Source organism: Cetorhinus maximus, chromosome 8 (genome assembly GCF_964194155.1).
Source record: "Cetorhinus maximus chromosome 8, sCetMax3.hap1.1, whole genome shotgun sequence".
NCBI classification, from domain to species: Eukaryota; Metazoa; Chordata; class Chondrichthyes; order Lamniformes; family Cetorhinidae; genus Cetorhinus; species Cetorhinus maximus.
The window spans coordinates 136,419,383-136,433,564 of NC_135886.1; the positions used below are offsets into that span (position 1 = coordinate 136,419,383).

The following is a 14,182-nucleotide window of genomic DNA, read 5'->3' on the forward strand; positions in this document are numbered from 1 at the left end:
TCTCTGCAAATTGCTGGATGATTTATGCTGTTCTAACGTTAGCCTCGCCAAAACCAAAAAAAAGTAACTTCGCCGTGAATCTCTCCATTCAAATTTATTGTATGTCAAAAAATTGCTGGATCTTCTTTGTTAATCCAAATTAATCTCGCTATAGTCATGTGAATTCAAGTCACATGATTTATGACATGATGCTCAACCTTGGAAGGAAACTGGAGTTTCATTCCTGCAGGTAGTAAATTGTTCCGAGAGCATTTTTTAAATTTAAATTTAATTATTTTTCTTATTTTTGCATTTGTGACTTTTCTCTCTCTTAATCCACTCTCTTTCTTTTGCTCTCTTTTTCTGTCTCTCTTTCTTTCCCTACTTTGACTCTAATTCGCCCCAATTCCTCTCTCTCGATTACTCTGTTTCTTTATCCTTTTGTTCCATTGATTAAGGAGATAAACTGTTGGCTCTAACCTTCACTAGGGTCCAGGTGGCCTGTTTCCCTCACTGCACTGTTATCAGCTCGCATTTCCCGCAATTTGCAATGCAAGTGAGCTGCAACCTGAGGGTAAGGTAAAAAATCCAACAATTTTTGGGTCAGGAATGTGAGACGCCTGACACTGTTCCAGTTTATTTTATAAAATAAATCAAAAATCCTAAAACAAGATCATTTGCTGTCTGTGTGAAATCCAAGCCATGAAACTGCAGCTTGATGTAAACAGGCAAACTCTTGGGCTGTTTCAGAATTTGCTATAGGGAAGCCAAAATAAACCGTGCATTTGCTAGTGCCATTTTTGACATGATCCTGCTTTGAAGGCACACCATACATGGATGAATGATCATTTTGCTGCAATATCCTCCCTGTGATGATTGTGGTAACGTTTCGAAAGGAAAGGCTGATTTCTATCAAGTTGAAGTCAAGTGAACACAACTGAGTGTTTAGATGTGGTTTTACCTAGATCTGTATTAGAAAAGGGAACAGTCAAGAGATAGCCAAATGTTGTCAGTTGTTTCCCCTCACACTTTGTAACGGTAAAACACACACAAATTGTCTCAATGACTATATCTCCGACTGCCTTCCCTACTATGCAACCTGTTCTGCCTCAGATATGGACTGTGGTTCCAGTTTATTGCAGAACCCATTGATCTGTGTACAGTCCATTTATCATTCATGAAAGAACTCAGTGATCTTCACAGTATATTATATAACAACTCATATCATCTGTCAACTGCAGACTTATTTCTGTTTTCAACTCCATGGGGATTTTGTCTTTTTGATCCTTCTTGAATTAAAATGTTGCTAAGCAACACAGCCAGGAGGCAATGCCGGCTCAATGCCTCTAAAAACATAGTCTATCAAACCATTTTAACAGCCTGAAATCCTTACTGCAATTCAGAAAGCACTATTTATTTCATGAAACTGCCATATTGCTGGATAGATTTTAGACAGTAGTTTACCTAAGTGCAATTAACCTGTCACATTTTGGATTTTTTCGAAGACTAATATCAAGGGACATCCTTCTGCTAAATGAATCTCAAGGTTGCTTAACCATGTCCTATGTACAATAGTCACTTAGTTTGGACTGTAATGATTACACTTTGATCACTAAATCTAACCCATCGGGTAATAAAAAGCCTCCCCCAATCGCCTTCACCATCATCCCGTGGCCCAAGTCGAATCTTCAGTCAGGGCATCCATGTATCCAGGATGATCTCATCTGTCGTATGTCAAAAACTTCTGTGCTTTTTCTCTGTTTTCGTTTGTAATGGGAGCAATGATTTCACACTGCTCAGTCTGTGCAGGCCTAAAGTCACACTATAGAAATCTATCCATCATTTTCTTCTTGAATCTGTGTTGATGAGCAAGTCATGAAAAAAATGGAAAAGTCAATCAAGGTCTCCTTGTAGCTGGTGCTATTTTGAGACATGTAAAGAGTACATGGCTTTGATCAATTGACCTTTCTTTTCCATTTATATTCATGTGATTGTTGAAGAGTAGCTATTGTATCTTTACAAGGATAAAGAAAAGGAAACTAGAAATGGAGGAGAAACAGTCGGGAGTTAATACCTTGCAATATTGAAGGATATTGAATGGAGTTGCCAGTGAAAAGGAGCAACAAATTACATCGCAAGCGAAATGTTCTATAGTGCACAGCCTCAATCACATGCTTGAAACACAGATAACCATGTAGCCCGAGTGCTACTCCAATACCACTACCAAAGGTAAAATTAAAATGAAGAGTTAATTCCTGGCAAATGTATTCAACTGATAGCTGTCACTGCCAATCTTGCACTGTGCCATGACTTTAGCTTTGTTGTTTTCTTTCCATTTTGAAGATTGGGAAATGTTATTGCTCGATGGGTAGGGGCGAAATAATGGAAGGTAAAGTCAGCCTGTGCTCTACAATAGTTTTAATTTCCCAGAAACTGAACAAGATTGCTGGTCCTCTTTAAAGGTTCGAATTGCCCAGTTCTCATCTGCATGCTGCCCCCTCATCGAAAAACACACAGCGCCACTACCTTCCTCAACCTCTCCACTGCCTCAGAATTGTCACACTGCTTGTCCAACGTCCAGTATTGGAAGAGCAGAGGTTTCCTTTGATTAAATATTGGGAGGCCAAAGCCATTGGCCGGGATTTTCCGGCCCCCTTCGCGGGCGGGACCCACCGCGGACGAGGCAGCGCCCCAGCCAGAAGCCCATTGACTTGCAGCGGGACCGGAAGATCGCGGCGGCGGGCGAGTGTGGAAAATCCTGCCAATTGTCTTTGGCCATCACTCTGAATTTCATTACCCAGTTGTTGGCTCTATTCCACTCCCTGGCCACTTACTGAGGCTGTACCGGACTGTTTACAACCTCGGCATGAACGTCCCCTACATTTTTTTGTTGCTGTGTACAGCCCATGTAAATCAGTGCGCAGTACATTTAAATTTCTCTTGCGTGGCTGCGCTTGCACCGTCTCTTAAAGGGGACAATTGGTGAATGGTCGGCGTGGTAACTTCCAGGGAGCTGCATGACCGCACATGAAGCAGCTAAGAGGAATCGCTGCTTGGCATCCTAACTGACCGGGAGCTGACCTTCTCGTCCCCTATGCTCTCCAGGACCAAGACAGCCTCCCTCTGCCTCTCCTTCAGCTCAGCTGCTGCTGAAACCCTCATCCACCTCTTTGTTAACTCTAGATTCGACTAGTCAAATGCTATCGTGGGTGACCTCCCACCATCTGTAACCCGAACTCTTCCAAAATACAGCTTTCAATATCCTAACTCATGCCTAGTCCCATTCACCCATCACCCCAGTGCTTGCTGACCTAAATTGGCTCCACTTCAGCAATGCCATAGTTGTATTCAAGTGCCCCCATGACCTCCCGCTCTCCCAACTCTGTAATCTCCTCCAATCCTACAACTCTCTGAGGTATCTACACTCATCTAATTCTGGCCACATGAGTGCACAGCACTTCTATGGCTCCACCTTTGCTGGCTGTGCCTTCAGCTTCCTTCCTAAACCTCTCTGCTTCTCTCCCTTTAAGACGCTCCTTTATACCCATCTCTTTGACTAGGCTTTTGGTAACCTGTGTCTCAGGATAAAATTTTGTTTGATAATTTCTTCTGTGAAGTACATGGTGCATTTTTACCACAGTAAAGGTGTTATGTGCACAGATCATTGAAGGTTGTGGGGGAGGTTGAGAGATCCATTAAAAAACTATACGGGATCCCAGGCTTTATAAATAAGGGCACAGAGAACAAAAGCAAGGAAGTTATGGTAAACCCGTATAAAACACTTGTTCGGCCTCAACTGGGGCATTGTGTCCAGTTCTGGGCACCACACTTTAGGAAGGACATGAAGGCATTAGAGAGGGTACAGAAAAGATTCACAAGAATAGTTCCAGGGATGAGGAACTTCAGTTACGTGGATAGATTGGAGAACCTGGGACTGTTGTCCTTGGCCAAGAGAAGGTTCAGAGGGGATTTTATAGAGGAATTCAAAATCTTGAGGGGTCTGTACAGAGTAGACAGGGAGAGACTGTTCCCGTTGATGGAAGGATCGAGAGCCAGAGGACATTGATATAAGGTGAATGACAAAAGAAGCAACAGCGACATGAGGAAAAACCTTTTTATGCAGCAAGTGTTAGGGTCTGGAATGCGCTGCCTGAGAGCGTGGTGGAAGCAGGTTAAATTGTGGCTTTCAAAAGAGAATTTAATCATTAGCTGAAGAGGATAAACTTACACGGCTACGGAGAAAAGGCAGAGGGGTGGCACTAGGTGAGTTGTTCTTGCAGATAGCTGGCATAGACACAATGGGCCGAATGGCCTGTGTCTGTGCTGTAACCATTCTGTGATTCTGTAAATGCAAGTTCTTTTGACTAGCTCCCCTGGGCATTGCTGCATTTCACAGTTGTGCAAAAAAAAATGTGGTTAAAGTATACGTTTAATGCTCTTGTTTCTTTTGATTAGATCAAGAGGAGAATGGACTTCCTGCAATCACTCCCTTGGCTGAACGTGTCAGTCAAGAACTGTCCCTCGTCTTGTGTAGGTCTCAAAGCCTGTGTGGTGGACCCTCCACCTGAACTCACTTAGTGGAAGTAACTTGACCCAGAATCATGCACTCAAGGTTGGGACACATTTTGCTTCAGCATCCTATTGATTAACACTAACTCTCAAATAGCATTGAGGATGTAGATCACTACAGTGACATTGTGTCCAATCAATATTTAATTAATCAGGTACATTTGTCTCTTAATTTGTTTGCTGTGGTGAACCATTTACTGGTAGCAGTTGACACTATTTCTATTTGGATCATCACTTTTGCCCACTTGTTATTGATCTGCTAGTCTGATCAGTTGTAGAGTTTTGCAATTCATCTCTCTATGAAGTCACTGATGTAACAGAACACGACAAATGTTCCAGTTTACTGATGGAGGAGAAGTGTGTGGGCCCATTCTTGCTCTTCATCAAACCCTTAGAGGCTTGTGGAGTAATCTGCCTCTAAAATTGACTCTCGGGATGTGGATGTCATAAGCAGGATTTACTGCCCACCTCTACAAACTGAGTGGCTTGCTAGGCAGCTTCAGGAAGCAAACACATTGTGTGGGATTGGAGATACATCTAGGCCAGACTGGGTAAGGATGACAGGTTTCCTTCCTCACAAGACTGAAGTGTACCAGTTGGATTCTTACAACAACCTAACAGCTTCACAGTCACTTCTACTGATCGCATTTTTATTTCTATTTTGTTTTAAACTGAATTCAAATTCACAATCTGCCACAGTGGGGGTTTGAGCCTGCTTTCTACTGGATTCATTCAGGAACCAGCCCAGGAATATAACCACGCCACGGCTGTAATCAAAAAGGTTTCACAGTTACTGAATTCGGCATTGGGCCACGGATGGTTAGGAGGGATTATATAAACGATTTTGTAGAGGCTTGTGAGATGGGAAGAGATGTAGCAACAACGTAGGGTTCAGGAGTAAACCAGAGAGCAGGTTGTAAGGTATGGTGCGGGTAAAGAAGGAAAGAAATTAGTCCAGACTCAGAGACAAGTGGGTACAAGTTGAGGTTAGGGATAGAGGCAGTGGTAGTTGGGTAGGCTATGGAGGGATTTGTAAACCTGGGTGAATTGTAGGGCTCCTTCCCCTGTTGGGTGTTTGAAGCAATCACTGATACTAGCAAGGAGGGAATGATGAACCCCTAGTACTTCATTTTCAGCCTGGTAATTTGAATGAATAAGATCATGACTGGGAAAGATGACAGATCGGAATATTAATCTGATTTTAAATACTATATTGCTTTATCCACACCAAGTTGAAAGCTCACACTTTGACCATATTATTTATGTCAGTATGATCAAGTACTTATGATATCTTAAAAGGTGAGGATAGCTGTCTAGGACCGAAATTCTGAAATTCCCTCTCCCAATCTCTATGATTCTCTACCTCTTTCTCCCTTTAGAACACTCTTTAAAATTTAAAACAAAAATACCTGGAAAAACTCAGCAGGTCTGACAGCATCTGCGGAAAGGGACACAGTTGATGTTTCGAGTCTGGAAAGAGACCCCTTCATCAGAACTGAGTTAGAGTTGTGATGAAGGGTCATCCAGACTCGAAACGTCAACTGTGTCCCTTTCCGCAGATGCTGTCAGACCTGCTGAGTTTTTCCAGGTATTTTTGTTTTTGTTCTAGATTTCCAGCATCCGCAGTATTTTGCTTTTACTCTTTAAAACTTGTTTTTTTGACCAAACTTTTGGCCATCTGCCCTAATATCACTTTATATGGCTTTGCATCAATTTTTTCTTTATAATGGTGTTGTGAAGCTCCTTGGGATGTTTTAATACATTAAAAGTGCTATATAAATATAAGTTGTTGTTGTTGATAGAGACCTACCACTGTGATTAGTCAATGACTGCATTATCCCCACATCGTTCAACTGCCGGCAAAGCAGAAGGCAAAATATATAGACCTTGGCGCATATTTTACCAAACAATTCCTGTGTTCTTCCTTGAAAGAAGCCACATGCTTTTCACACTAAATCTACCATAAAATAAATCCACAAAGCGTAAACACACACACAGACACACACAGAAAGAAGCATGACAAAACAATGACAGTGTAACATTGATAGCCAAGCGCGTAAACGTTCCAGATTGCACTCAAATTAAAACTGTGCCAACATTAAGACAAGGCTTGCGGAGCTGGGATTTCATCCCAAGGCAGAGATGGGTTTTGAGGCGGGCATGCTGGGAATTTTTCTTTATTCATTCATGGGACATGGGCGTCATCATTTATTGCCCATCCCTAATTGCCCTTGACAAGGTGGCGGTGAGCTGCCTTTTTGAACCATGTGGTGCGGGTACACCCACAGTGTTATTAGGAAGGGAGTTCCAGGGTTTTGACCCAGTGACAGTGAAGGAAGGAACTGCAATATATTTCCAAGTCAGGATAGTGAGTGACTTGGAGGAGAGCTTCCAGGTGGTGGTGTTTCCATCTATCAGCCTCCATTGTCCTTCTAGATGGTAGTAGTTGTGGCTTTGGAAGGTGCTGTTGAAGAAGCCTTGGAGAATTCTTGCAGTGCATCTTGTAGATGGTACACACTGCTGCTACTGTGCGTCGGTGGTGGAGGGAGTGAATGTTTATGGATGTGGTGCCAATCAAGTGGGCTGCATTGTCCTGGATGGTGTCAAGCTTCTTGAGTGTTGTGGGAGCTGCACTCATCCAGGCAAGTAGGGAGTATTCCATCACACTCCTGACTTGTGCCTTGTAGATGGTGGACAAGCTTTGGTGAGTCAGGAGGTGAGGTACTTGTCGCACGATTCTAAGCAAGTGCCACTTGATAGCACTGTTGATGATCCCTTCCATTACTTTACTGATGATGGAGAGTAGACTGATGGGCCAGTAATTGGCCGGGTTGGATTTGTCCTGTGTTTTGTGTACAGGACGTACCTGGGCAATTTTCCACATAGCCAGGTTGATGCCAGTGTTGTAGCTGTACTGGAACAGCTTGGCTAGGGGCCTGGCAAGTTCTGGAGCACAAGTCTTTAATACTATTGCTGGAGTATTGTCAGGGTCCATAGCCTTTGCAGTATCCAGTGCCTTCAGCTGCTTCCTGATATCACGTGGAGTGAATCGAATTAGCTGAAGACTGGCATGTGTGATGCTGGGGACCTCTGGAAGAAGATGATAGTGGTCATGGGTTTGGAAGATAATAAATAGGGAATCTTAATGAGTTCCTGCGTGCATCCTGTACATGGTACATACTGCTGCCACCGTGCGTGGGTAGTGGAGTGAATGTTTGTAGACAGGGTGCTAACCAAGCGGGCTGCTTTGTCCTGGATGGTGTCAAGCTTCTTGAGTGTTGTGGAAGCTGTACTCATCCAGGCAAGTGGGGAGAGTTCCATCGCACTCCTGACTTGAGCCTTCTGGATGGTGGCCAGGCTTGGACAGACCTGTTGCACTATTCCTAGCCTCTGACCTGCTCTTGTAGCCATAGTATATATATGGCTAGTCCAGTTCAGTTTCTGGTCAATGGTAACCCCCAGGATGTTGATAGTGGGGGATTCAGTGATGGTAATGCCATTGAATGTCAAGGGGCAATGGTTTAGATTCTCTCTTGTTGGAGATGGTCATTGCCTGGAACTTGTGTGGCACAAATGTTACTTGCCACTTGTCAGCACAAGCCTGGATATTGTCCAGGTCTTCCTGCATTTGGACATGGACAATTTTTTGCTACTAGTCACTGTGCCAGTCTGCCAGAATGTTCCTGCCTATAACTTTTTCAGGGAGATGGTTAGTGGTGGGGGCAGGTGGGTTGGGGTGATGGCTACTTGGCTACCAATGGCAGGTAGCCAATCAGAGCGCCAATTGAGGGTATTATTCACACAGCATCTGCATTTCCCAGGTAGTGTTTCTGCCCCCGAATGTGGCTGCAGCCTGCAGATATAATGGTGGTGGCCTCCCAGTTACAGGACAGGCGGAGGGAGGTGCTAGAGATGCATCCTGCAGAGTATGCTAGTCTGTGAGGGTCACAGGCACGGCCGAGGCCATTCTGTAGAGCAGCTCCCCCTCCGCAATGATGGCCTGCCAATTGTGGCCACAGTATAATTTGCACAATTTACAAGTCTTCAGAGGGCACCTTCATCTTCGGCCGCCCTTGTAATCACCAACTACAGCGCCTGGCCCCGGTCCTCAATTGAAAAGGGCTTCCAGAGGCAGTCTCTTAACCAACCACTTCCTGCAAAAACCTCCCCCAGGGTCCCGCCACAGCCGTTTCTGGGTCCTTGACCAGGAATTCAGCGCTGTATCAGAACTGGGGCCCTGGAACTAAAATTCAGCGCATAATGTCTGCTCTTATGTTGACTATAATGCGATCAGCTCCCAACGTGCAAGTCTGGCGGAGACAAAAACTGGGAGATAAACGTGTCAGAGTCTTAAAGTTCGAAGATTGTAAAGAAGTTTTTTGTTTTTATTATTGAGGATCCCTCACTTGCCAGCCTTAGTCAGTCTTGCGAGTCGTTGTGCACATGCACTGATAGCTGCCTTTACTAGCATCAAATTAAACACAATATGAAAGAAGACGTACTGTAAGAACATTGTTTTTTTAAATGCTTTTTCCAAAATGTCCCATCGCAACTTGGCAAAGTTATTCCCAGTCTCTTCAAGGAGCAATGAATTCGGCTGCTAGCTTAGGCATAACACTGGTGAAGCAAGGCCAAGATTTTGCCAGGCCCCAATGCAGTGAAAGGTTGAGTAATAATTGTCCTTAGGAACAGAAAGAGTTCATTCAGCCCTTCAAGCCTGTGGTGGTGGTTGTTACAGATCACTCAGAGAGTCTGTGTTGCTGTGGCAACGAGTACTTTTACATGAATATTGTAGTCTGGAGCTGTGGATAGTGATGGTAGAGGCTCCAATTTCTTCCCATCACATGGCTGACCAGGAATCTCTCTCCCTCTTACTGCCTGCCATTGGTGTGTGTTGGAAGGGTTTGCAGATTGATACTCAACCTGTCTGCTTGTGTGGTGAACACACCTTCATTGGCCATCAAGTTCTGGAGTGGGGCTTGACCTAGAGATTCTGGCTCAAAAGTTACCCACTGTGCTACAAGACCTCCCCATCGAGCCTGAGCCGACATTCAATTAGATGATGTCTGATCTGCATTTCAACTCATTTACCTGCCTTGGATCTGTAATCCTTAATACCATTGTTTGACAAAAATCTATCAACCCCAATTTTGAAGTTTTCATTTCACATCAAACCTTAGCAACTTTTTGGGGGACAGAGTTCCAGATTTCCACTCCTTTTTATGCGAAGTGCACTCTGACATTGTCTCCGAATGGCCTGGCTCGAATTTTAAGATGCTAGTTCCTTGATCTGACCACCTGCACCACAGGAAATGGTTTCTCTCTATCTGCGCTACCAAATTCTTTAATTATCTTAAAAAATCTCATTTAACACCCTTTAACCTTCCTCGAGGGAATACAAACTTGGTCTGTGCAAACTGGCCTCATAATTTAAGGCTTTTTGTACCGAATCATTCTGATGAATCTGTGCTGAGGTGCAGTGCCCAGAATTGAACACGGTATGGGTTAATTATGGGACCAGTGTGTGTTAGTGTCACCATGTTGATGGCTTGTGGCAAGTCACTGCTCTAGATGAACATGTCTTCTAAGCTGCATAGATGTGTTCTCAATTTCACTTTCAAATTATCTTGTCATGTATATGAGAGGACATTGTCAAATATATTAACACATAACCAGCAATGATAGATACAAGGAAGGGTTCATAATGATGATGAGGACTCACCTCTAATGAGGGGTCAGTAATGACACGTACAAAACACCGGAGCTGAAACTCCGAGACAAAACGAATGGACATTTTATCTCTCTGAGGGGATGTAGCACAGATTCACCAGAATCCTTTCATTGCTACATGTCAGGTTGCATCGTCTGGGCTTGTATCATGCCCCGAGTCAAAAGGTTATGCGTTCGAATTCCACTCCAGAGATTTGGGTGTAAAAAACCAAGGCTGGCACTCCAGTTCAGCACAGATGGAGTTCTACACGGTCAGAGATGAGACGTCAAACTGAAGACCTGCCTGACCTCTCAGGTCGGCATAAAAGATGCCATGGCGCTATTTTGAAGAAGAAACCTGATGTCCTGGCCAACACTTAATCCGTTTTAATTATGTTGATTAAGGAATATCTGGTCGCTAACACTGTTTTTTTTTGTGTGGGATCTTGCTGTGCACACTCTGGCTGCCATGTTTCCCACATTACAGCAGGGAATGCTCTTATAAAGTACTCAGTTGCTGGAAAGCCCTTTGGGAGGTCCTGAGGTTGTGAAAGATGCGATAGAAATGCAAGCCCTTTTTTTTTACTGTCAGATACATGGGACATAGATAACCCCCGGCATCTTGTTGAAACATGACCCATGGTTGCCAAAAGGCTAATCAGAGTCTCTTTCCAAAAGTTATGTCAGAATATAAACTGAAACATGCGGTCTCGGTAGGAGAACCCAAAAAAATTATCAGTATCTGCGTCATTAGATCAAATCAATCCGGGACGATTAATGTTTCAGATTGACAAGAGGTCAGACTCCACAGTGTCTAGATCAGAGTTTTCTACCTGTTTCAACTCAAATTCTTAAGTCTTCTGATGTAAACTTCACACACAAAGGGAAAGATAACATGTCACACTGGTCATTAAATGGTGAATAAAACTCTGATATATTTCTCCTCTGTGGATTTTATGTTGATGTCAAGTCCAATTATTTTCTAGTTAGGAGATTAGCTGAGGATGCCACTTCCATCGTATCCATACAATAATGTTCTGTGCCCATAGCTTTATTCTGTTTGGCTAGTGCCATGGCACATATACATTTAGAGAAGGGGATGCTTAAAGGTTTCATACAGTTGCCACATTCATTAAAGTTAGAGGAAGGCAGCAAACTTGATGTGAATTACAGTAAATTGTAAGAACAGATGCTGACTGTAATTAAATCAATTTATATCCTCCTCAGATCTTCAAAGCTGACAGTTATCTCCAATGTACCTTAAGAATGGTATCTCTTTGCAAATCCTAAAGTTCCTGCGGCTCAGCAAGTGAAATATGTGCAACCCTCAAATATATATTTGATTGATATTTATTGGACATTTCTTTCGAGATGATGCATTGTGAGCTAGTTTTGTTGAGCACAGTCCCATGTTTCTGTGTTCATTTGTATTAAGGTCACTGGACAAAGCCTTGTGCCCAAACAACTGTTCCAAGGCACTGAGCATCAATAACTGCTTCTATGGAATAAATGGAAATTGATTCCAGGCCTACTCTTTGATTTCCTATCATTTGAGGCTCACCATTAACTCGCAAGTAAATAAAAGAGGAATGTGCATTTAATAGGGTTCCTGTAGCCATTGTAAATGTCATGTGCAATAAAGCCTAGCTCTGCAGCTTGCTCATAGGTAGCAGGCTATACCTTCTGCATTTCACTTTTCTTAATGGTACATAATTAAGTTGCTGGGTGACATTTCCTCTCATTTTATGACAAGAAAGGTTAAGTGCCCTTTATTTTTGTAGAATTTAACAACCGCTAATTAAAAATGGAATATTCTGTCAAACCAGGAATCATCACCAGGGATCACAGCAAGCCAGGAGACTGGGACATACCTGGAAAACTGTTCCTCTCCACTTCATATGCAACTACACTTCCAACCCAACACATTTTGGAATAGATAGTTTAGGTGAGGCCAGAGGTCTCGATTTTAAATTGTGCTAGGACAGATCTAGATTAGGTGTCAGGAGGTGGTTCTTTTTCCCAGAGGATACTGGATGCTCTGGGACATGTTGGCATCTCATGTGGTGGACACTGATTCTCAGAACTGCTTCAAGCTTGAGATTCGAGTTGGGGTGCACCTTGTACAAAATGTGGGTACTGAATGGAATTATCATGGCTAGAATTTTCTCATGGGCTATAGATGGCTTCAGGTGAGGGGGGGTGGTCAGAGAGGAATTTCCCAGGTATTCCCCTCCCCTAAATTGGGCTCTGTTCTCACCTGTTTTTCCACCCCCCATTTCTCATGTTACCACAGTGACTACACTTCAAAGGTACTTCACTGGCTGTAAAGCTCTTTGAGATGTTGGCTGGTCATGGAAGGCACTATATAAATGCAAATTCTTTTCTTTCCCAGGACATCACATGGTTTTGGGTGGGATAGGGAGTGTATATATTGTAATGCACAACCATCCCAATTTGTATGGGGCATTCTGAATGCAGCAAAAGCTCTTTACTTGTCCATCATTGTTCATAAGCTTGCAAATAACCCTCAAGTCTTCCAATGTTCCAGTGTCTATGTTCAGCTGAGACTCTCCTCCCTGCAACAGAGAGTAAGTACAGCTGTTTTGCTGAATGATCAGGCCTGGGATGCTCCACCAAGTCACTGGAATATTTTCCAGATCAAAGTGCAAGTCAATAAAGCAACAGTCCTTGTCTATGGTTCAAAGCAGCCCACTTGATTGGCGTCACATCTACAAACATTCACTCCCTCCACCACTGACGCACAGTGGCAGCAGTGTGTACCATCTACAAGATGCACTGCAGGAATTCACCAAGGCTCCTTAGACAGCACCTTCCAAACCCACAACCACAACTACCTAGAAGGATAAGGGCAGCAGATGGATGGGAACACCACCACCTGGAGGTTCCTCTCCAAGTCACTCACCATCCTGAATTAGAAAAATATTGCCATTCCTTCACTGCCGCTGGGTCAAAATCCTGGAACCCCCTTCTGAACAGCACTGTGGATGTATCCACACCACATGGACTGCAGTGGTTCAAGAAGGCAGCTCACCACCACCTTCTCAAGGGCAACTAGGGATGGACAATAAATGCTGGCCCAGCCAGCGAAGCCCACATCCCATGAATGAATAAAAATAAAGATCAAATCATGGGCTTTCACTTTGAATTCAAGGATCACCTCCTTCAGGGCATGTTTGTAAACCAAACAGAAGGATAATTAAAAGCATTTGAAATAGACAGGTGCAAAGAGTTCTCTGTAACCTCCTCCAGTACTGCAGACCTTTGAGATCTCTGTGCTCTTCCTACTTTGTCTCCTTGAGCATCCCCGATTCTATTCGCTACATCAATGGCAGCCATGCCTTCAGCTGCGTGGGCCCTAACCGCTCTGGAATTCCCTCCCTGAACCTCCCCATCTGTCTAGTTCTCTCCTCCTTTAAGACACGTTAAAACCTATCTCTTTGACCAAGCTTTTGGTCCCTTGTCCGAATATCTCTTTTATGTGGCTCCCGGTCAGATTTCTGTCCGACAACGCTCCTGTGAAGCGCATTAGGGCATTTTACTTCATTAAAGGCGCTATATAAATGCAAGCTGCTGTTGTGCTTACCTGTTCACTGTCATCCTCATCACTGCTGAGCTTCAGGTCATCCTCCAGCATCCTGCAAGATAAAAAATGAATGATAAACAATCATGTATTAAAATTGTTGCTGAAACTACAGAAGGAGACCAATTGGCCCATCATACCTGTGCCAGCCCTTTGAAAGAGCTTTCTAGTTAGTTCCACTCCCTTGCCCTTTCCCCACAGCACTGCAAACTCTTCCTCCTTTAGTAGTTATCTCATTCCCTTTTGAAAATTACTGTTGAATCCACACGTTCAGGCCGTACATTAAAAACAGACTGGCCAGAATTTTCCAGAGTCACCGTGGCA

At 43.6% G+C, this 14,182-nt stretch overlaps 1 protein-coding gene across 4 annotated transcripts in view; it reads right to left on the reverse strand.

Moving 5' to 3' along the window:
• Positions 1 to 14,182, reverse strand: part of aff2 (AF4/FMR2 family, member 2) — a 453,090-nt gene that overhangs the window by 123,372 nt on the left and 315,536 nt on the right. For all 4 annotated transcript variants that reach the window (XM_078547681.1, XM_078547680.1, XM_078547683.1 and 1 more), the window contains one exon: positions 13,862 to 13,913. In XM_078547681.1, coding sequence (XP_078403807.1) covers positions 13,862 to 13,913 — 52 coding nt within the window. The remainder of the gene's footprint in view (positions 1 to 13,861; positions 13,914 to 14,182) is intronic.